Genomic DNA, 21,174 nt, shown 5'->3' with positions numbered 1-21,174 from the left:
GCATCTGCGAACTAACTCCTAGGGGCTTCCGAGTTGTTTGCTCTTGCGCTGGGAGTCGAGCATGGGGCCAGGCTCCTGACATCACAGCGGAAATCAAGAGATAAAGGGGCCAGGCCTCAGCGCGCTTCCGTTTTGTGGGGAAGACTGTCGCTACATGGGAAGGAAGGGAACGGGCGCCAGCGGGAAGGGCTGAGGAGCCGCAGAGGAGGATGGGCGAGGCGGCCGCTCGCTGCCCACCTCTGGGGTCCGGAGGGCAGGTAATCACAGGCTGATCCCGGTCAGCTGGCTTCCCGCTCGGCCCTCGTCCGCCCTGCGGGGTCCCGGGGAGCTGGTCGTGTTGCCTCCCGTGAGCAGGACGTGCTCAGGGCGGTCGGCCTGCAGGGTGTGGGCTGGTGTTGTCAGAACCCTGAGATGTGTGGCTGCTGCTGTCTCAGTCCCACATTCCCAGAGAGCCTGCCCGCGGCTGGGGCAGTGGCCTATTTTTACCATCGCTTGGAACTACCCAGCTTGGTGCCTCTGTGGTCCTCCCGTGTCCTCTTCCCCATGAGCCGCCCTCTGCCCAGTTGTCGAGGGCAGACAGGACTGTCATGCCATACCCAGCAGTCTTCCTTCCTTCCTTTGAAAACGTCAAGGACACCTCATTATCCGTGACATAGCCTCCCGACTCCCTGCGGAGACATTCAAGGGCTTTCATAACCCAGCCAGGCCGCTCCAGCCTCGCCCGCCAGCTCTCCACGCTGCCCTGTACCCAAACGGAACAGCTGCTTCCCCATCTCCCAAATGGAGCCTGGCCCTCGCTGCTCCTGGGCCTTTCTTCCTGAAATTCCTGACTCCTGCAATTTCACGTTGCTCCCTGCAGACCGCTCCGCAGTTCAAGTGATGAGCTCACCGCTACATTCAGTCACCCAAACTTTGCAGCCGTACCCGCCCAGGCAGGCCTCAGGAGCTCCAGCCGCAGGCCAGGAGTGAGAAGCAACCTGGGCCTTTGCCAGAAAGGCCCCGGGGTCTGGGGTCGTGATCCAAGGCGGGCAGCCTGCTCCGAGTTCGGGCGCCTGCACTGGCTGCCCTGTGCTGACACCAGGCGAGCTCGCCGTCTAGTGGTCAAATGAAAACAAAAACAGGGCAGATGTGACTGGAACGTGTAGAGTGTGTAAAAAACACAAACATCAGTACTTTTTGTTTAGTATAAAAGAATTCATTTCTGTGATAGAAATTGTTTGGAACTAGACGGCTCCATAGAAGTCCTGGGAGACAGCACACTCGAAGTAGAAACCGCTCATTTCCTCTTCCCTGGCTGCTTAAGCCTGTGTGTTGACTCCCGTTGGAAGCCTGCTGTCTCGGTGATGAATATTCTAGGTGTTTGGGGGGGCGGGTCTATGCAGAGACCAGGAAAGCAACAGAAGGAATGGGGTATCAGATGCTGTGTATAAGAACACTCAGAAGAGGGGGACGTGCAGACCGGGAATCGGCTCGCCTGCGCGTGCCGCCCGTTACCTATGGGTCCTAAAGCAGATGGCTCGGCCTCTCTGAGCTCCGGTTTCTCACCTAGGAAATGGGGCCAGCAGCACCTTGTCTAGGGGTGGCTGGGAAGGCTGGGGTGTTGCTGCGGCTCGTGGGGGTCATCGTCCTTCTCCAGCAGGGCCCTGCAGGGTGGGGTCAGCGGCGTGTGTCTTGGGGCCTCACCTGTGCAGGGACCCCAGGCGGGCTGCTCCCTCAGGCCCTTGCTCTCCTGCAGCCAGGCTGGCTGATCCGGAGCTCCTTCATCTCTCCCTGTCCTCTCTTTCAGGCTCAGAAGTCCGGCACGGGAGGCGACACCCAGGCTGCCGAAGACCTGCTGGTCCTCAGCAAGCCCCTCACGGACCTCATCAGCCTGCTCATCCCCCTGGTGAGAGCTCGCCTGTTTACTTGTCTCTCGGAATGTTGCCACGGTCCCCGTGATTTTATGTGAATTTCATGAAGTCCTGAGTTTGTGTCTCATTTGAATTCCCTTCAAAACTAGAACCAAAAGGAAAACGCCAGGCGCGGTGGCGCACGCTTGTCATCCCAGCATTCGGGAGGCTGAGGCTGGAGGATCGAGGTTCTCAGACAGCCTCCGCTACTTAGCCAGGCCCTTCGCAACTCAGTGAGACCCTGTTTCAAAAATAAAAAGACTGAAAAAATAGGGCTGGGGGCCTCGCTCCGAGGTAGAATGCCCCTGGGTTCCATCCCCAGTACTGCAAAAAAAAAAAAAAAAAGACTTCCAGCCGTTTATTTGGTCTGGAAATACTAAATTTCGACTTGAATGCCAGAAAGCTTATCACTCATTTAAATAATTGTTAAAGTAAGGCAGAATCTAAACTCCAGTTACTTTCTAAATGAATATGACATCTTTGCAAAAGTGAGAAAATGAATTGCAAAAAGAATAAAAAAATCGCTATGGAAATCAATTTCCTTTCAAAAAGAGATTGTGTAGAGCCAGGCGTGGTGGCGCACGCTGGTAACCCCAGCACTTGGGAGGCTGAGACAGGAGGATCGCACAGGTTCAAAACCAGCTGCAGCTACTTAGCGAGGCTCTCTGCAACTTAGTGAGACCCTGTTTCCAAATAAAGTATAAAGTAGGTCTGGGAGTAGAGCCCGGAGGTAGAAAAGCTTCTGGGTTTCACCCTTATTACCACCAAAAAAAGATTGTAGAGTTATAATGGCATGCCGGACTTTCCAGAAATGGGGAGTACAGACCCACCGCAGGCTCCCCTACCAGCCCATCAGAAATGGAGCGAAATAGGTGGAATCCAGGGAAAACAGGTAAGACTACATGAGACCCTTGTATGTGTGAAAAGAACGCAGCGGAAACTGAGTTTGGACCAGGTGAGCAGTTGTGACCAGACGTGGACCAGAGGGCCCAACGTGGCTCACACGTTCAAGTGGCATGACAGGCAGGCTTGAGGCCAGCCTGAGCAACTTGGTGCAGCCCTGTCTCAAAATCAGTGAAGCTGGGCGTGGTGGCGCACACTTGCCATCCCAGCATTTGGGAGGCTGAGACAGGAGGATCGCGGTTCTCGGACAGCCTCAGCTACTTAAGCCCTTTGCAACTCAGACCCAGAATTTAAAAAATAGGGCTGAGGGTGTTGTTCAGAGATACAATGCCCCTGGGTTCCATCCTCAGTACCGCAAAAAAGAAAAAAGTAATAGGGCTGGGGGTGCAGCTTGGAGGTAGAACGCCCCTAAGTTCCATCCCCAGTACTGAAAAAAAAAAAAATCAACCACTAAAAATACAAGGGGCTGGGGATGCGGCTCAGCCATAGAGAGCCGCTGGGCCCTGTTCACACCGGGTACCATGGGGTAAGGTGTAGGGTGGGCACGATGGGGAGTAAGAAAACCATGCTATGTTTTGTCTGTCTGAAGCTTGGGGGGTTTCCGTGGATGGCATCCTCCTTAGCCAGAGAGAGGGTCACCTCCAGAAGGTGAGCTGCAGCGTTTAGGGGAGGGTCCCCAGTGGAGGCCACATCTTGACTTTTCCCCCGAGGACAGTGACCAACATGTAGATGGGAAAATGGTGTCCGGCTTCACAGAGCATCTCCCGCCTCTCCTTCGCTTGTGCTCATCTTGTCGGTCCCTGGGCGGAGTCAGCCTGTGCCTTTAGAACACAGACAGGGCCTTCAGCTCAGCCTCCACCGGGCCTCGCCCATGCTCCTCGTGACCGCGGCCCTGACTACCTCTCTCAGTGGCTTAACAGACATCTGTCCTAGGAAAGCAAATCTATTGACCAAAATAGGCCACAGTGAAGCCCCGAGCCCAGGGCTGGAGCACACCTGGATCCAGCCCATCCTCTGTCTGCAGTGGCAGCTGCTCCTGAGCCCAGGAAGCCCGGCTCTTGTGTGTCTTCACAAAGAGCTGGCTCAGGCTCTGCTGCAGGTGGATTCTGGATCCTTTCCTATAGGCATCCACCGCTTGTGTTATTAATTCTGCCCAAAGGTCCCATCTTCTCTCTACCTTTTCCAAATTTTCTCCTTGTTTACTTTGAATATTTGCATAAGTGAAAGTGTGGGTCTGGGCACAGTGGTAGACGCCCGTAATCCCTATACTTGGGAGGCTGAGATAGGACGAGTGCGCATTTGAGGCCAGCCTCTGTAACTTAGCAAGACTTTTTTTTTTTATTTTTAAAGGGATTGGGAAGGGCAAAGCTAGGGCATGGCTTTAGATAGAATGCCCTGTGTTCAACTCCCAGTGTAAAAGAGTAAGAAGCAAAGAGTCAGATTTGCTGGAATATTAGCTCCTAATGGTCTTCCTACCTGCTCCTGGTCCCCTGGAATTCTCCTGGGCAGCCTCTCTTGGCGCCCGTCCCAGGGCCCTCCCGTCTTCATGGTGATTCTGCTCCAGTATCCAGGGCAGGTCCTTGCAATCTCCCCAGCTCTGAGGGACACCGGCTGTTGGCGGTGATTCCATCACACTTGGGTTCCAGCGTTGGCCGGGCAGCTGCCTAGCTTTGTGAACTGTCTGGGATACAGACATTCTTCACTGGAACCATTAGGGTTAAAAATGGCTCATGACAAAAACACCGCTGTATGTCTTCCATGGGGAAGATGAACACACATTTTTACAGCTGTGGATAAAGGAGAGAGAAAATAGTAACGCTACCCAGCACTAACCCAGAGCCCGGGCAGGCTGAAGATAAATTTTACAGCGGCTGTTAAAAATGGAATAGGTTACAGGACGAGGTGTCGGAATAGCTTTCCCACAGGGAAAAAATAAACAGACTTCCCGTTTTTATCTGACTCGGATAATTTTTGAGGCGTTCCGCCTAAAGGCAAGAGAATGAACTTGCTGGTTCTCGAGCTTCTTTCCAGAGACGGCGCTGTGACAGTAAGCTACTTATTCCTGAGGGACTAGGAAGCCCATCCCGGAGTTTGCGGACTTCTCGCCTTGTCTCGTCCACGGGGGGCCTGTGTTCAGCAGATGCCTGAAACCCTCGTAGATACAACCCGTATGCGCGTGGTTCCAGACTCACAATGACGTGACCTAGAACTTTCCAGCTTTCCAGTGGCATGAAAGTGGCCTGCATTCTGCAGAAACTGTTCTTTGGATTTTGACCTTCTCCTGGGCTGGTAACATGTAATAGTACACACCCTTGAGGCGCTGTGGGGGGGCAGCGAGCCGCAGCCTCCAGCCAGCCGGGTGCTCATGAAGGGGAGCGACCCGGCGTCTGCGGTGTCCTCCGGCGCCGTCTGGGACGCTCAGCAGGTGAGGCGTGTGGGGTGCTGCAGCCTAGCACGAGTTTATCGAGATGTGACCCCACCTGAGTCAAGGAGCATCTGGACTGTGCTTGGTCCTATGCATACTTATGATAGGTAATAAATTAGACATAGTAAGAGGTTATAATAACTAATAATAAATAGAGCAGTTATAACATATCATAGTAAGAAATTGTGTGACAGTGCTGTCTCAGAATGTTTGATCCTACTGTACTCCCCTCCCCTTCCTGTGATTATGGGCCTGCTGGAAGGACGGTGAATGACACAGGCAGCTGTCGCCTTTGCCCCTGATCTGTGGGAAGTCGTTTTGAGTCGTGTGATGGAATTGCCCAGAGCCTGGCTCCATCTGGATCAAGGCATCCCTGTGTCCGCTCTATCTACACTGGGTATCCTACCCACCCGTTAGTCACCCATTAGCCAGCAGTGTATCCACACTGTGTATCCTACCCACCCATTAGCCAGCAGTGTATACACACTGTATATCCTGCCTGCCCATTAGTCACTCATTAGCTGTCTCAGCTCAAATCAGCTATAGAATATTAGTGTTTATGTTCAAGAAATCCTCAGAGTATCGTGTGATTTAAAACTTAAGAATTGTTTACTTCTAGACTTTCGTTTAGCCTTTTTTTTTTAACCTGTGGTTGGTCAGGGATAACAAGGGGCGTGGGGAGGAGAAGCATTGTGAAATGTGCATATAAGACTGCTCCTTAGTTTCCTTTTAAGAATCGGATAAGTCTATACCCTCTTCCCATAAAAAATGGCCAGATTCATCTTACTCATAGGCAAAGCTTTGCACACAGTTGCTTTTCCAGAGGAATTTCAAATTCTCAAGTGGTAACCATAGCATAAGATAAGGGTAATACCAGGATGTAAGAAGCTGACCTAACATACTGAAATTGCTCGTTTACGTCTGTGCCTCTCCCACTGGCCCGTAAGCCTGTGGAGGCAAGGGCCATATCTGTTGGCTTCATTTGGGACCTGCCACAAAGAGAGGAGTCAAATAATGCTTGTATAGATAGGAAAGGAAGGGGAGACCCGAGAGGTGTAGTATAACCGAGAACAGCCCAGGTCTGGAAAGTTAGAGGCTCAAGTACACATTTACCCACTTGGCCTATCCCCCTGTGCAGCCCAGATGGCCCCTCCCAGGAGGTGGTGCTGGGGGTGGCTAAAAACGTCCTTCCTCTGACTTCCTGCCAGAGGTCACCCTCTTCTGGCGGGGCCAGCTCTGACCTTCATTGGGCAGCCTATATTTCTAGAATGACAGGGACCCTATCTGACGGACGAGAAAGGAGACCAGAGGGCAGTTAGCATTGCCCAGGGACTCGTGGGCTTCTAGAAGATGGCAGGGATCATGGCAACTGCAGTAAGACCTCAGCCAGTAGTGGCGAGCATCGTCGCCTCTGAGCAGTCACCAGAGCGGCCCGGCACCGCCAGGCTCCTAACAGCAGGGTCCCGCGCGCTGATGTCCAGGGTCAGATTTTGGTGGCTGTCACAGAGAAAGCTGCAGATCCTTTTCTCCCAATATTACTCCCTGTGCCGGCCGTAATGTAGCAGTGTGTTTTTAAATAGCATTTTGTTCTGGGCCGAGGCTGCGTGTTTTAGGCTGAGAATATTCCCTTACAGGATGGGGGGATACGAGGGGCGACTGATAGCAGCCCCTCCCACCCACGGCTGGCCCAGCAGCCCCGCTGTCGTCCTTGCAACTAGTAACGCTGTACCGTGAACACATTCCTCTCAGGATGAGACTGGGCAGCAGGGCAGACCAGGCAGAAGGGGAAAGTAAGAGCTGGAGCAGGGAGAAAGAATTGAATGTGAAAATATGAAATCCAGGTCCTGCCGAGCGTGGTGGCGCACGCTTGTAATCCCCGCGCTTGGGAGGCGGAGACAGGAGGAGCTCACAGGTTCGAAGCCAGCCTCAGCTGGCTTAAGAAACCCTGTTTCCAAATAAAATATAAAATAGGTCCGGGAGTGTAGCCCGGAAGTAGAAGGTCCCTGGGTTCCATCCCCAGTACCACCAAAAAAAAAAAAAAAAAAAAAAAAAAAAACAGGTCCTGCTGAAAGCAAAGTCTCGTAACTGAAGAGGATTGTAAGTGAGTGCTTGATCCCAGCACCCTTGACTTGCAAAACTTAGGACAATATATTTGCATGATTAATGGCTGACATTTTAGGTGCCTTATTGAAGAGAGCGAGTCCTAATAATTGCACTTTTATGCAGGGAAGGCTTTAAAGGTGAACCATTAGTACCAGGTCGGGACACACCCAGGTGTTAGAAATGATTTATTTACACATCTCAGCGGTCGGTCATGTGAGGATGGGTCAGGATGGTCATAACCCACAGTCTTTGGAGTTCCAGGACTTCGTGGGGTGCGGGGGCTACAAGGAGGTGAGGTCTGCAGAGGTCATTCGAATGGCGAGATGGACACTCCAAGAGAAAAGCCATCAAAGGGATCCAGCAGGCGGTTCCCAGCCACAGACGTGCAAATGCCCAGTGTTAATTTTACCAACCGCGTCTAAGCTTACTAGCAAAGGGAAATTAAATGAGAGAGATGAAATACAAGTTTTTTGCTTTTCCGGTTTTCAAGGTTGGGAGCCAGTTTTGGAATATAAATTGGTAAATTAAAATTTACATTGGTATATATTAAAAGTCTTAAAATTATACCTTTGAATTTACACCTTTGAATTCTACTTGCAGAAATTATGCATAGGAAATCAGAGAAATACAAAATTATGTGCATAAACAGATACATTCATGGCATTTTTAGTATTGTAAATAGAACATGTTGCTCAATTGCAAATTAATTTCATTTTAAGTTATAATTATGTGATTCCATTAAATCTTTTTCCAAGTATATTTAACAGACTTTTTTTTAGTACTGGAGATGGAACCCAGGGGCATTCTACCTTTGAGCTACACCCCCAGCTCTATTTTTTATTTATTTTGAAACAAGTTGTGGAGGGCCTCACTAAGCTGAGCTGGCCACAAACCACGATCCTCCTTGTCTCAGCCTCCCAAATGCTGGGATTACAAGCGTGGGCCACCACGCCCAGCTTGGAAAAATGTTTTATACATAAGTTTAAATGAAATATCAGAATATTCCTTAATTATATGCTAACTTAAAATGTATTAAGCCGGGCGTGGTGGCATGCTTGTAATCCCAGCATTCGGGAGGCTGAGACTGAAAGATCGCGGTTCGCGGACAGCCTCAGCCCTCTGCAACTCAGTGAGACCCTGTTTCAAAATAAAGAATAAAAAATAGGGCAGGGAGTGTAGCTCAGAGGCCGAATGCCCCTGGGTTCCATCCCCAGACCCGTAAAAAAAATAAACTGTATTAAGAACAAACGTGTATCTAATTAAAAATTCTTATATATGTGACTTACAAAAAGTCCACATCCACTTATAATTAATATTCACACAGAGGCAGCCCTTGCTTTGCCCGGTCCCGTTAGGCGCAAATTCCTTTTAAATAACACCAGTCTCCTTCACATGCATTGTCCAAATCCCAGTACCCGCGGCACGTTTACAGGGACGAGGGCATCAACCGCACACTTGGCTGCCAGCTCTGCAGACGGCGGACGCCTGTCTAGAGAGCGGAGCAGCGCCGTCAGCGGCCCGTCCTCCACCCACTCGTGGGTCAGGTGAGCCGTCACGGGTCACTGTGTCTCGGTTTCTTCTCCGCACAGACAGCAAAGCACGTCGATGTGTTAGCTCCTTGCCCCGTCGTGATAAATGGGTGTAGGACTTTTTTAAAAAATGCGTAACTGGAAGGAGGAATTGCCCAGCCAAGAAAAAGTGCTGCAGAGATGCAGGCTGTGGGAAGGGGCCCGGGGGCTGTCAGCTCAGCCCAGGCGCTTCGCCTGCTCCTAGGGGCCAGCTCGGAGGAGGCTTGGCCGCTCGTCCTCGTAGGTGGGGACCGGGCGCCAGGCGCCTTCCTGCTCTGCCCAGAGCGCAGTGTGTGAGTCCCGGGAGCAGAGCGCTCACCCCTGTTGCTCTCGGTCCCATGCAGAGGACCTTCTGCGTCGTGATTTTAGCTTGAGAGTAGCGAGCGCTTTTCCTAGTACATCTCCGCATTTTGAGCGAACGGTGAATTTTTCCCTCCATGCGGGGTTTGAAATCGCAGCTCGCTGGGTGATTCGGAAGCGCGCATCTCTCTCCGTCTTCCCTGACGGCCGGTGCAGTAAGACACCTCATAAATATTCAGCGGTCCGCAGCTCTGAGTTGCTTGCGGTGCTTGTTAGCAGAATTCCTCTTTAATTCTGCCAGCCAAGGTCAGCGTCCTGTTCTCTTGAGCAGAGACCGGGAGCAGTTTGGTTGGCTTCCCTGGGGCTTGAAAGGGTGGGGGAGGACTTGGACTGTAATAAATATTTTCTTTGCTTCCAAAATAAACGCGTTGGTATGACTTAGCAGAGCATAGAACTTTCTGTTGAACTTGAAAAAGTTGCTTTTCTCCTTGCAGACTTAGGAAAGCCCATGTCTTGAAACCTGGTGCTATATCCATGAAATGATACAATAGTAAATTTTTTTTTGGGGGGGGTTAACTGGGGATCGAACCCAGTGGCAGTCTACCTCCAAGCTACGCCCCCAGCACTGTTTTTTATTCTTTGCCTTGAAACGGGGCCTCACTAAACTGCGGAGGGCCTCGCTAAGCTGAAGCTGTCCTCGAACCTGTGATCCTCCTGTCTCAGCCTCCCAAGAACTCGGATTACAAGCGTGCGCCACCACGCCCAGCTCACAATAGTAATTTTTAAGGAAAACAGATGTTTGTTTCTGTATGTACGTTACTTGTGATATTTGTCAATCTTTACTAATGCCCAGTGCCTCTGCTGCAGAGGACCTGGGGCCTTGGCTTCCAGTGAGAGCAGCAGCCTTTGGGTCTGCTTTATAACTACTGTCAAAGAACGTGGCTGCCCGGCTCCCTCCCCAAGTACTCAGGTCCCGGTGGGCAGGAGGCCCTCAATATGCCTGTGTCCAGTGACCCACTGGAGCTGGTCAATATAGTGCAGAAAGGCTCGTTCCTCCAGGTCAATGAAAGACTCCAGGGAACTGAAATGCCCACTTCCTGCTTTCAAGCCAGCGCTTGGGCGAGGGGAGCCCCGCCGGCCCTCCTCACACTCCACCCTTGGGAAGCTCAGAGATGAGCTCGCTAACGTGTGATGGAGTACATTGAAAGAGCAACCAGCACTGGTGTTCAGCTGTTTGCTAGAATATTGTACACTTGGGTTCTTTTATTTTTATTTTTTATTTCTTGGCAACATGGGCTGGAACCCAGGAGCATTCTCCCTCCAAGCTACAACCCCCAGCCCTATTTTTATATTCTTTATTTTGAAGCAGGGTCTTTGCAAAGGGCCTCACTGAGTAGCTGAGGCTGTCCGCGAGCCGTGATCCTCCCGTCTCAGCCTCCTGAACGCTGGGATGACAAGTGTGCGCCCCCACGCCCGGCTTAGAATAGTGTTTTTCAAAAGTGTTAATCAGAAATGTTATTAAGGAAGCTTGTCCTATTCATTTTCTCACCACTTCCCATTACAAGGTCGCTGTAGTCAAAGAATGATTGGACACATATTTCAGTTCAAATGGACTATTCTCAAATGGAACTTGAATGATTTTTAGGTTACTTTGGGCCATGTCTACATGATCTACGGAATCCAAGAAGCACCAGCCTTGATCTGACTCATTAGCACCCTTCCCAGAAGCAGGTGTATTATGTCGGATCATGAGTAACCTGCGTGCAGCTCCTCTGAGGTGCTCCGGTTTTCAGTTGGGTCCTCTGCGATCATTAGTAAAGTTCCGGCAGTTTCTCTGTCCTTGGGTGAAGGTCGTCCTCAGGACATCACTAACGCCTTGAGATGGGAGGCTCTCCTGTTGGATCCAGTGCTTTCATGTGGAGCAGACGGCCACCATTTTACAGGGAAGGACGTTGAAGTAGAAAGTATTTGGTTAAACTAGACTTACCTTTTTGTCAGGACAAATTGATGGGGGAAATTATTTTTCAACTCATAACTTTTTGTAATTACGGCTGAGCTCGTAACTAAAGATTTACTTGAGGCGAAAATAGGAAACTCATATTTCTTATGAGCAAAACCGCCAAAGCTGTTTGAATGCAGAAGCGAAGATAATTACGAAGTAGATCACGCAGAAACACTGTAAACACAGAAGAGTCAGTATTGGCCTCGGTGATCAGTTTTCCTTCATTTATCAACTGGGAGGAAGATGAATTGACTGTTACGGGGCTGAATTTCTTTTTTTCCATGGGTAAGTGTTTCAGAGTAAAATGAAAATGCTTTGCTAACAACAAGCATGCATACAAAAATACAAAATAATTCCCGTGCGAGGACTTCACATACATGGTACCAAAAAGGGCCAATGAAGAAGTTGTGCTGATTACAAAGAGATCGACTCCTGACAAGTTTTCATGGTCACATAATACGCAGTATCTTACATTATTTTCTTCAAGCATTGTGACTGTTTAGCAAATGGATTTTATATGCTAGTCTTTTTAAAAATAATTCTATAATTCAACTCCTTGAACGGGTTAAAAAAGTGAAGTGGCCGTGGTAGTACATGCCTGAGCTTGGTCCTGGGGAAGCGGAGACAGAATTGCAGGCTTCAAGTCAGTCACTGTCAGTAACATGGCAAGGCCCTGTGTCAAAAAAAAAAGGGCCAAGCCGGGCGTGGTGGGCACGTTTGTCATCCCCGCGCTTGGGAGGCGGAGACAGGAGGATCGTGCAGGTTCGAAGCCAGCCGCGCTGGCTTAAGAGACCTTGTTTCCAAATAAAAAGTATAAAATAGGTCTGGGAGTGTAACCTGGAGGTAGAAGGGTTTCCAGGAACCCCAGTACCACCAAAAAAAAAAAAAAAAAAAAAAAGGCCAAGGATGTAGCTCAGCGGCAATAGCCCCGTGAGTTCAGTCTCCCAGTTTCAAAAAACAAAACATCTACCTCTCCTCCAGACTCTCAAAGTGTTTTCACAATGATTTGCACATGTGTTTATAAATGAACGCACGGTGCGCTCCTGTTTACGCAGCAGGATCGCGGCGCGCGGTCTGCAGGTCGCCCTTTGTCGCTTTATTCGAGCAACAGTTCTCTATCGGCTCATATACATGTAACTCTTTTCGGTGACTGCAGCGCCACAGGAAGAGATGATCAGGTAGCTGGCTTCCCCGGGGAGGGGTGCGTGAGCACCCAGGCACCCATGGATCTGACCAGCCGCGGACTGAAATTTTTCTTTAGACTTTTGTCGGTGCCTTATAAGATTGAAAATATTTGAAAAGAACTGCCTCTGTACTGAACAGATCAGACTTTTCCCCTTGTTCCCTGAATAAGACAGCGTTACAACTGCTTAGGCAGCGTTCACAGGGTGCTAACTATATCTAGAGATGGTTTGAGGTACCAAAAGGACGCCCTGTGTTTGCAAAAATCATGCCACTTTCCGTACGGGACTTGAGCATCTGCCGATAAGGTATCCTTGGGGAATCCTGGGCCCCATCCCCCTGGACGCCAGGGAAGACTGCAGAGGCCTCCTTCCTTGTGGGATGGCCGTCTATTCTGGTGTATTCCCCAAGGGTTCCCTGAAGATCCTCATTTTTTACACTAGCGATCCTCCAGAGAAGGTAGCGTTTCCAGGACAGGTGTGTTCCCTCCAGAGATGCCTTTATCCGTTGGCTCATTAGAGAAAAACGGACCCACGTGATACGTGGTTGGTTTTACGGTGATGAGAAAGACTCCGTTTGAAGTATAGATAACAATTAGGCATGCCTGTGTTTAATTATAAAACTTTTTTTCCCGCGGTACTGGGGATGGAACCCAGGGGCATTCTACCTCTGAGTTACACTCCCAGCCTTATGTTTAATTCTTTATTTTGAAACAGGGTCTGAGTTACAAAGAGCCTCGCTAAGCTGAGGCTGTCCGCCAATTGCGATCCTCCTGTCTCAGCATCCCAAATGCTGGGATTACAAGCGTGCGCCACCATGTCCGGCCTATAAATCTGTGTCTTCAGGTCATATCGATGGCAGGTGTCTTGTGGATGCCGGTCTTTAATATCTCGGTCTCCTAAAACACACGGAAACTAGATTTTTAGGGCGTGGAAATTACTTTCGGTTGGCAGGGTTAGTAGCATAATATGCCTGGAGCTGTGCATTTTGTGGTTAGCAGGAAGGAATCCAGCATCCTTCACACCAGGCGAGGACCTTAGCAAATCGGTCCAGCAGTGTGTGTGAGGCCATTTGGCGGCAGAGCGGCATTTCCATGCGTATCTTGGAACCACCCCGAATGCCCGTCTAAGTACGGCAAGCTGGCTTCTCCCATAGATGAGCTCCGGAGCCTCTTCCCACCTCAGATGGGAGGAGTTTTAACAGCCCAGGGTTGCTGGGAGGAGGGAAAGAGGTCCAGAGTGCAGACCTCAGGTCGCCCTCGGTACTTGGTTAATGCCTTCTCTCTCTCTCCAGCTTTGCTTTTTTCTCTTTGGTGTATTGCTGCTGGCCGTCGAATATCTTTATTATTTCGCAATAAGCTGCATGTGGCGAAGACCTGTTCAGGCTAAAATTAAGGAAATTCCCAGGTGTTATAGAAGCGGGCCACACTGAGGGTGACCAGCAGACTCTGCGTCAGTGGTTTTATTTATTTATTTTTTAAACCCCCAGCAGAAGCCGGGTGTTGGTGCATGAGCTCGGACGGCACATCCAGGCATTGCTTTGCAAGTGGGAAACCATGCGGATGTTTACTAGTGCGCCTGTTTACCGTAACCGTGATCCAGTGAAGTTAGCAGTTTTGATAACGATGTTTGGCTTTTCTGTTTTGCTTTAACGCCTGCGGAATGATCCTGCCGCTGGTTCCCAGAGGCCCTTCTCCTGCCGCGCATGCTGTAATCGCATTACCGATCTAATAAACATCCATCTCTTATTGTAATAAACTCTTAGTGAACAGCCTCGTTAATGTGCTAAAATAACGTCCCCCTGGGTATTTCCAGCAACTGCATTGCAGCTCTAAAATTAGCTGCCCCATGGTCTCCTGCAGAGCCCGCCTCGCAGGTGCCCAAGGCATAGCAGCCGGGCTCACAGCAAAGGCCCTGGGGCCACCGGGGAGTAGAGCAGCAAATGGTCTTGTTTAATTCTCATTCTGGATCCGTCTCTTTGAATAAATGAACTATTCCTTTATAAAGCTGAGACTTTCCCTTATGGAACTTGTGCTAAACGTTTAGGTAATAAAGCCTTTTTCTATGTTCAACCAGTCTTATTGAATGCATTTCCTCCTTCCGGTTGTACAGATTGCCTGGTTTGGCACGTTATTAGCCTATTTTATTATATAGAACATCCTTTTTTTGTGTGTATGTGGTACTTATTCTACCTCTGGGCTATGCCCCAGCCTTATTTATTTTGAAACAAGGGTCTCGCTGAGTTTCAGGGCCTAAGTAGCAGAGGCTGGCCACGAACCGCCATCCTCCCAAATGCTGGGATGACAAGCGTGCGCCACCACAACCAGCCGAGCATCCATTTCTTAATGAAAGTAGCCCTTTTTTTTTTTTTTTTTTTTTTTTGGTGGTACTGGGGTTCCTGGAAACCCTTCTACCTCTGGGCTACACTCCCAGACCTATTTTTATACTTTTTAATTTGGAAACAGGGTCTCTTAAGCCAGCACGGCTGGCTTCGAACCTGCGCGATCCTCCTGTCTCAGCCTCCCAAGCGCGGGGATGACAAGCGTGCGCCACCGCGCTTGGCTTGGAAGTAGCCCTTGTTAAGAAAAAAAAATTTCTTTTAGAGTATATTTTATATCTCAAACCTATGTTCTTTAGGTATAAACTCTATGGAAAGGTTTTTTTTTTTTTTTAAATTGGAGGAGGCTCTCATGCATTTTCCATTATTTTAGATTGAATACACAGCAATTTTGTTTTTTGGGGTTTTTTTTTGGTATTGGGAATTGAACCCAGGGTGTTCTGCCTCTGAGCCATACCCCCAGCCCTGTTTTATTTTGAAACAGGGCCCCACTGAGTTGTGGCGGGTCTCACTACATGGCAGAGACTATCCCCAAACCTTAGTCCTCTTGTCTCAGCCTCACAAGGACCGGATTGCAGGCGTGCGCCACCATGCCCAGCCACACAGCAATTTCCAAGTCATATTTCTGTAGTGCGTTCGAATCTTATACCCAAAAAGTAACATTTCCCAGGCCCCATGTCCGTGTTTGGCGGCCCCAGGAAGTGATTGCCGCCTGAGCCTTCCCATCACCAGTTACGGCGAGCCTGGCATCTGGCCACTGTGCAAACATGAAGGTCATTACCCCGCAGGCCTAGGAAGTTTCCTTCCTCTATTAATGTTGGGAGTGAGAGAGGCAGGTTTATTTCAGATACCTTAATTACAAAAGGTCCCACGAGCACGTCTGATAACTCGAACAATTTAGAAATTAAAGTAAAACTCTAACGCTGCCTCCCGCCCTCCCCCCAAGAGTGAAGGAGCCCAGGGGAATTTTACCTCGGAGCTATACCCTCTACCCTATTTATTATACTTTATACAATGCTTTTTGTCAGAGGGTGAGAATTATAGTTTTTGTCCTTTATTGTGTTACTGCATACAGCATTGATTTTCAGATGTTAGACTACCCTTGCATTTGAACAGTAAAACAAAATCAACTAAAGGGCAGAAATGGAGGTTGACATAAGCCTGGGTATGTGTGCCCCCCTCTCTCTAGCTACTCCATATCTGTGAAAACAGAGGTTTGTATGCATCTTAAGGTGCTAGAACAGGAAAAAATCGTGCAATTGCTAGATGATACAGATGGGAATGAATTGAAATCATGACAAAACCCATCACCTAGGACAGACATGGGAGAAAACTAACCAGAAGGTATAAACAGCTGTACAGAGCTACAACCTCAGAGCGAGGGCAAGACTGCTAGAGGCCCTCGGCGCTCACCAGGCTGAGTAGCCGATTTTTTTACTCACACTGCACCTGTCACTGAGCCAAATTCTACCCTATTTCCCGGGGAATACCAACATTATCTTCAGTGCAATTTAAGTAACCCTATTGGTTGATTTTCAGCTTCCAAGTGAGGATCCTGAAATTTTTGAGATTTCGTCCAAGTGTCTGTCTATACTGGTCCAGCTGTATGGAGGAGAGAACCCGGACAGCCTGTCTCCGGAGAACGTGGAATGTTTTGCTGACTTGCTGGCGTCCAAAGAGGACCCCAAGGAGCAGAAGCTTGTATTGCGGATTCTCAGAAGGATGGTGAGTCCACGCAGAACCTGAGGGTGCAGCGGGTGGCTTGAGTGGCAGCCGTACGAACTAGGAATGGTCATTTCTTGGGCCTGCTTTCACGTTGGCACCTGTGGTTAATGTCAACCATACTCTATCTGTCTAGACACATTTTTTCTGAATCATTTGGGAGTAAGAGGCATTGTGCCTTCACACCCTTTAATATGACCCACGTTCCAATTCTGTCGACTGTTGTAATAACTTGTGTGACTTTCTTCCAGTATAAAATATCTAGAATTGTATTTTTACAATGAGTGGGTGCTGAATTTTGTCAGATGCTTTTTCTGCACCTAACGAGATGATCATATGTTTTTTGTTCTTAATTCCGTCTCTGTGAGGAATTTTGTTAATTGTTTTGCGTCTGTCAAACCATCCTTGCATGCCTGGAATGAACCCAACTTGGTCATGGTGTATAATATTCTTAATGTGTTTCTGAATAAGAACTGCTAATATTTTAATAGGGATTTTTGCATTAGGTTTCTGAGGGGTCTTGGTCTTTCAGTCTTCTTTCCTTATCTGGTTTTGGTGTCAGGGTGATACTGGCTTCATAGAATGATTTGGGGAGTGTGGCTTTCCTCGTAGGATTTTCTTTATTCCACCTAGAATATTCTTGTAGACTTCTTTGTCTCTCATGACGTTTCTTAGGAATGCAGACTGGATGTTATGCAGTGTCTTCCTGAGATGGAGTCTGTAGGATGTCTCCATGCAGTTAGATTCACAAATACCCCAGAAATGGTAACGGTTCTTCTCAGTCCACGACGTCCTGGGCCCATCCTGTCTATTTGTCCCCCTTTTTTTGGTGATGCTAGTTTTGATAACTTGGTATGATCAGTGTGCAGTTATATTTTAGTTTTATAATGGTGGCAGAATGGAGATTTCCGACTCCCAGCATTTCCAACTCTCAGCATTCTAAAGAAAATCTCTCCCTTCTGCCCAGTTTATTTTATTTTTTAATACGGAGAACTGATATCCTACAGTACTTTTGAGGATCAGCCTGTATGCTTTTCACAATGAACCTCGGTTGATTCTGACGCCGTTTCTTACAGTAGCTAGTATCACAGGTAATAAAGGACAGAGGTCCTCTCTGTCGTCCCCGGCTTGTGCATCTGTGCTCACCCCATGTCTCGTTATCCTGAGGCGTTCCTTGGCAAGTGGTGTCTGTGAAAGATGCGGAGAGGGGTACTCACCATGACTTCTGAACCATTGTGATAAGCAGTCGCAGCAGGCAGCAGAATATACCTGACAGATGGGTGACAGACGAGGAGGGGGTGAAGCTGTGGAACCTCTTCCGTGCGGTATTGTGCTTTAAGTATAATGTGTCTTCCAGCCCCACCAAGACTTCCAGCCCCAGTGGCAGCCATTGTTCTGTGATGGCTGGCTCGCTCCCTGTTAGAGCTTCACGTTACCCTGGTCTCAGGAGAGTGATGGAATCTTGTTACAGCTTGAACAGGTGATTTGCAAAATATCGGCATCACCGTGGGATGCTGGCCGCCAGAATGTGCTAATTCCTGTGTCGGGGACTTTGGATGTACCCTCTCATTTTTATCCTCACAGAACTCTTAGCGATCAGCCCCAGTAACTATTACCACTCTACAAGTTAAAAACTAAGGCTAGAGCTGGGCATGGTGGTTCAGGCCTGTAGTCCCTGTACTTGGGAGGCTGAGGCAGGAAGATTGTAGGCTGAAGGCCGGCCTCGGCAACTTAGTGAGACCCTGTTTCAGACACAAAGAGTTGAGATGTAGCTTGGAGGTAGTGCCCCTGGGTTCCATCCCCAATACCAGAACAAGGCTCAGCAAGGTGAAGGAATTCCCAAGACCACCAAGTAGGAAATGGCGTGGCTGATAACGGACCCAAGTTGGACCGTCCTAGCCTCTACCCCTTCCATGCAGCCCACCTCCAGGCTGCCGCTCTCTTCCCAGTCGGTGTGGGTTCTGCAGGCGTTCATCAGGCTGAATTTGAGCTTTGATTTAGAAGGGCCCGAGAGACTCATTCTTCTTTCATGGCAAAACGAGTCATAGAGCTATGACCGTGTGCAGCACTGCATTGGAGATCCCTGCACAGGAAGCCATAGCCTCCCTGCCCCCTGCACACAGGCGTCTCCGGCTGGAGGGGTCCAGAGCCACCTTTACTACCGAGCAGGTTGCGGTCTTTGCCACAGTGGAAGAGCCAGCCAAGCGCCACAGGATCAGCCCCCCGGGGAGGAAGGCACTTGGGATCTTCCCAGCTGAGTAAGAAACATCAGGGGATATAGCAGTTTTGTTGTTGGAGATTGCCCCATGTCTCCTATTAGGCCCCATTGCGAACTCCTGGTAGTGGCAGACTGAGAAGGACCTCAAAACAGTTCTTAGCCCATACCCGATGCTTCTGTCTTCCCCACACTGTCCCAGATGGCAGTGTTCTGCTGTCCCCAGGGCAGAGCCAGCCTGGATGGGTTCAGAGACGGCGGCCCCGAAATGCGCACAGCCCCATAATTCACAAGGCCGTAAGTGTGTTGGCAGCTGGTGAGCCGTGGTTGGCACAGCGGCACTCGTGGGGGGCATATGGCAGGCCCCTCCCGATGACTCACCAAAGAGCGCCAGGTTCCTGACTACTCTGCTTAAAGTCCCAGCCTTGTGATAGTAACTTTCTAAGACCATAATTTTCACTAACAAATGAAAGAACCGGGACGTTTAATCTCTGCGAATGGGCCGGGGCTGTCTCTCCCCACCCCCACCCCCCACCCCCCCACTCCCTGCTCTTCCTTTGCCAGGTCCGTATTTAGAACATATGGAGGGCGCGGGGGAAACCTAATGATGTAATTATCTGTTGTAATTTACAGGAAGTTGGGAGGTTTTATAATTATACACTTGGCGCCTTAGCTTTAAAAACGTGATGGAAAACCTTCCTGTGTCTCCCAAAGTCTGCTTCTCCCCTAGACTTGCTATCAGTGGCCCTGACTGCAGAGCAGCTACTTGCCTCTTAATTAAAGCCAGTGTCCTCCAGTGCCGAAGATATCAACTGCACCTGAACCACCTGTGCCTGAAATTGGCGCACCTGTGTGCTGCTGACTGCTCTGTAAAAGCAGGAGATGACGCACGGGGCGGGGGCGGTCCCGGTAAGTGGGTGCTGCTGACTTCGGGCCACGTTCCCGCCCTCTCCTTGACGCAGCCCTGTGGCGGCGGAAGTGTGATTCGGGACAACTCTGGAGACAGTTAGTATTGAAGACACACTACAAATATCCATCCCGCGGAGGCTGCTGCCTGGAGAAAACCTTGCAGGGCCCCAGCGGTTCCCTACAGAATTCTCCCATAGGCCCCCGGCCTTCCTCATTCTACAAGAGAATCCACACGTTCTGTGGCTGGAGGTGAGCGTGGCCTGATGGCAGTGTTCTGCCGTCCATTTCTTCAAGCACGGATCTTCAGTGCTTTAGAGAGACTGAAGGAAGACATTAGAAATCCCGCAGGCATTCTTTTTCTGTTTTTGTTTTTGTTTTTTTAGGGCCAAGTTAAGTTGTACAATTTAGACTCTGAAGGGGTCGAATTTCTACAAGAAAAGTAAAGAAATATTCTCTGTGGTCTGACAAAGTGGCAAAATGCCGCCCTCGCCCTCCTTTAACAGCCTTAGTTTCAGTTTAGTTTTGTTTTTGCTTATTTTTGTAAAAAAAAAAAAAAAATGGAAATTGATCTGAATCCGGTGCAGTTTTTAAGAAAAATGCAGTGTACCCAAATGAGTAAAGAGTAATTGTGATCAGTATTTGACATCTGTTCCCGGGAAGGTTTTCCTGAGACTCTGAGGGGACGCGCTTGAGAGCCCCCGAGCTCTGTCTGAACCTGGCCACACCACTCTGGGTCAGTAGTTGGCTGGCCAAGCAGGCCCTGCCCTTGGCCGCCAGAATCGCAAGTGAATTCTGGGGATAGACAGATGCCTTGCCTAGATCTGCCACTCGGTTTCCAGAGGGGGGGGGTGCGAATAGACTCTGGAACCGAGCCATCGATGGCCAGTCCCCCTCAGGGCTCCGTCTCTCATGAAGACCGGCCCACGCCTGTCCTCCTAGTACTTGGAAGGCTGAGAGAGGACGAAGGTTTGAGGCCAGCCTCCCCAACCTAAGGAGACCGTTTCTAAACAGAGAAGAGAGCCTGGCATTTGTTTTATGTTGTCTTACTTTGTAACAACTAAAAGGCCCAAAGAAAACTTAATGTGAGTTTTGAATAAATAATCATTTATTCAAACTGAATATTCCCACGTATAGGGAATCGTTTTCTGGTTCTCTCTATAGTGATAAGTTGCCGGGACTCTTTCTTGACCTAGTGATCATTTTAACCTCACTGTGTGGCTATCCCCTTGCAGAATGCTCCAGATTCAGCAGGACATGGTGGCACGCGCACGCGCGTACACACACACACACACACACACACACACACGCACACACACACACACCTGTAATCCCAATACTTGGGAGGCTGAGACAGGGGGATCGCACACTTGAAGCCAGCCTCTGGCAATTTAGCAAGGCCTTAGTAACTTAGTGAAACCCTGTTTCTCAGTAAAAAAAATAAACTGGGGCTGGGGGTGTAGGTCAGAGGTTGAATGCCCCTACTCCGAGGTAGACTCTCCAGCACCACACACGCATACACGCTCATGCACGCACACTGTAGATTTTCTTGGTCATTTGAGATTTTTTTTATTGCATGATTTTAGCAAAGCCATTCTTAAAATAATGGGTACTCGTGCCAC

At 49.3% G+C, this 21,174-nt stretch overlaps 1 protein-coding gene across 1 annotated transcript in view; it reads left to right on the top strand.

Annotated features, from left to right (window-relative positions):
- The window catches only part of ULK4 (unc-51 like kinase 4), a gene marked incomplete at both ends in the record, with an annotated part of 268,478 nt that overhangs the window by 177,536 nt on the left and 69,768 nt on the right, over positions 1–21,174 (top strand). The window contains 2 exons of the mRNA XM_080715872.1: positions 1,787–1,885; positions 16,249–16,434. Of these exons, the coding sequence (XP_080571998.1) occupies positions 1,787–1,885; positions 16,249–16,434 (285 nt within the window). The remainder of the gene's footprint in view (positions 1–1,786; positions 1,886–16,248; positions 16,435–21,174) is intronic.

Source organism: Muscardinus avellanarius (genome assembly GCF_963383645.1).
Source record: "Muscardinus avellanarius genome assembly, chromosome: 18".
Lineage (NCBI taxonomy): Eukaryota > Metazoa > Chordata > Mammalia > Rodentia > Gliridae > Muscardinus > Muscardinus avellanarius.
Note: the sequence above shows the minus strand (reverse complement) of the source record. Positions and strands in the feature narration are given on the sequence as shown.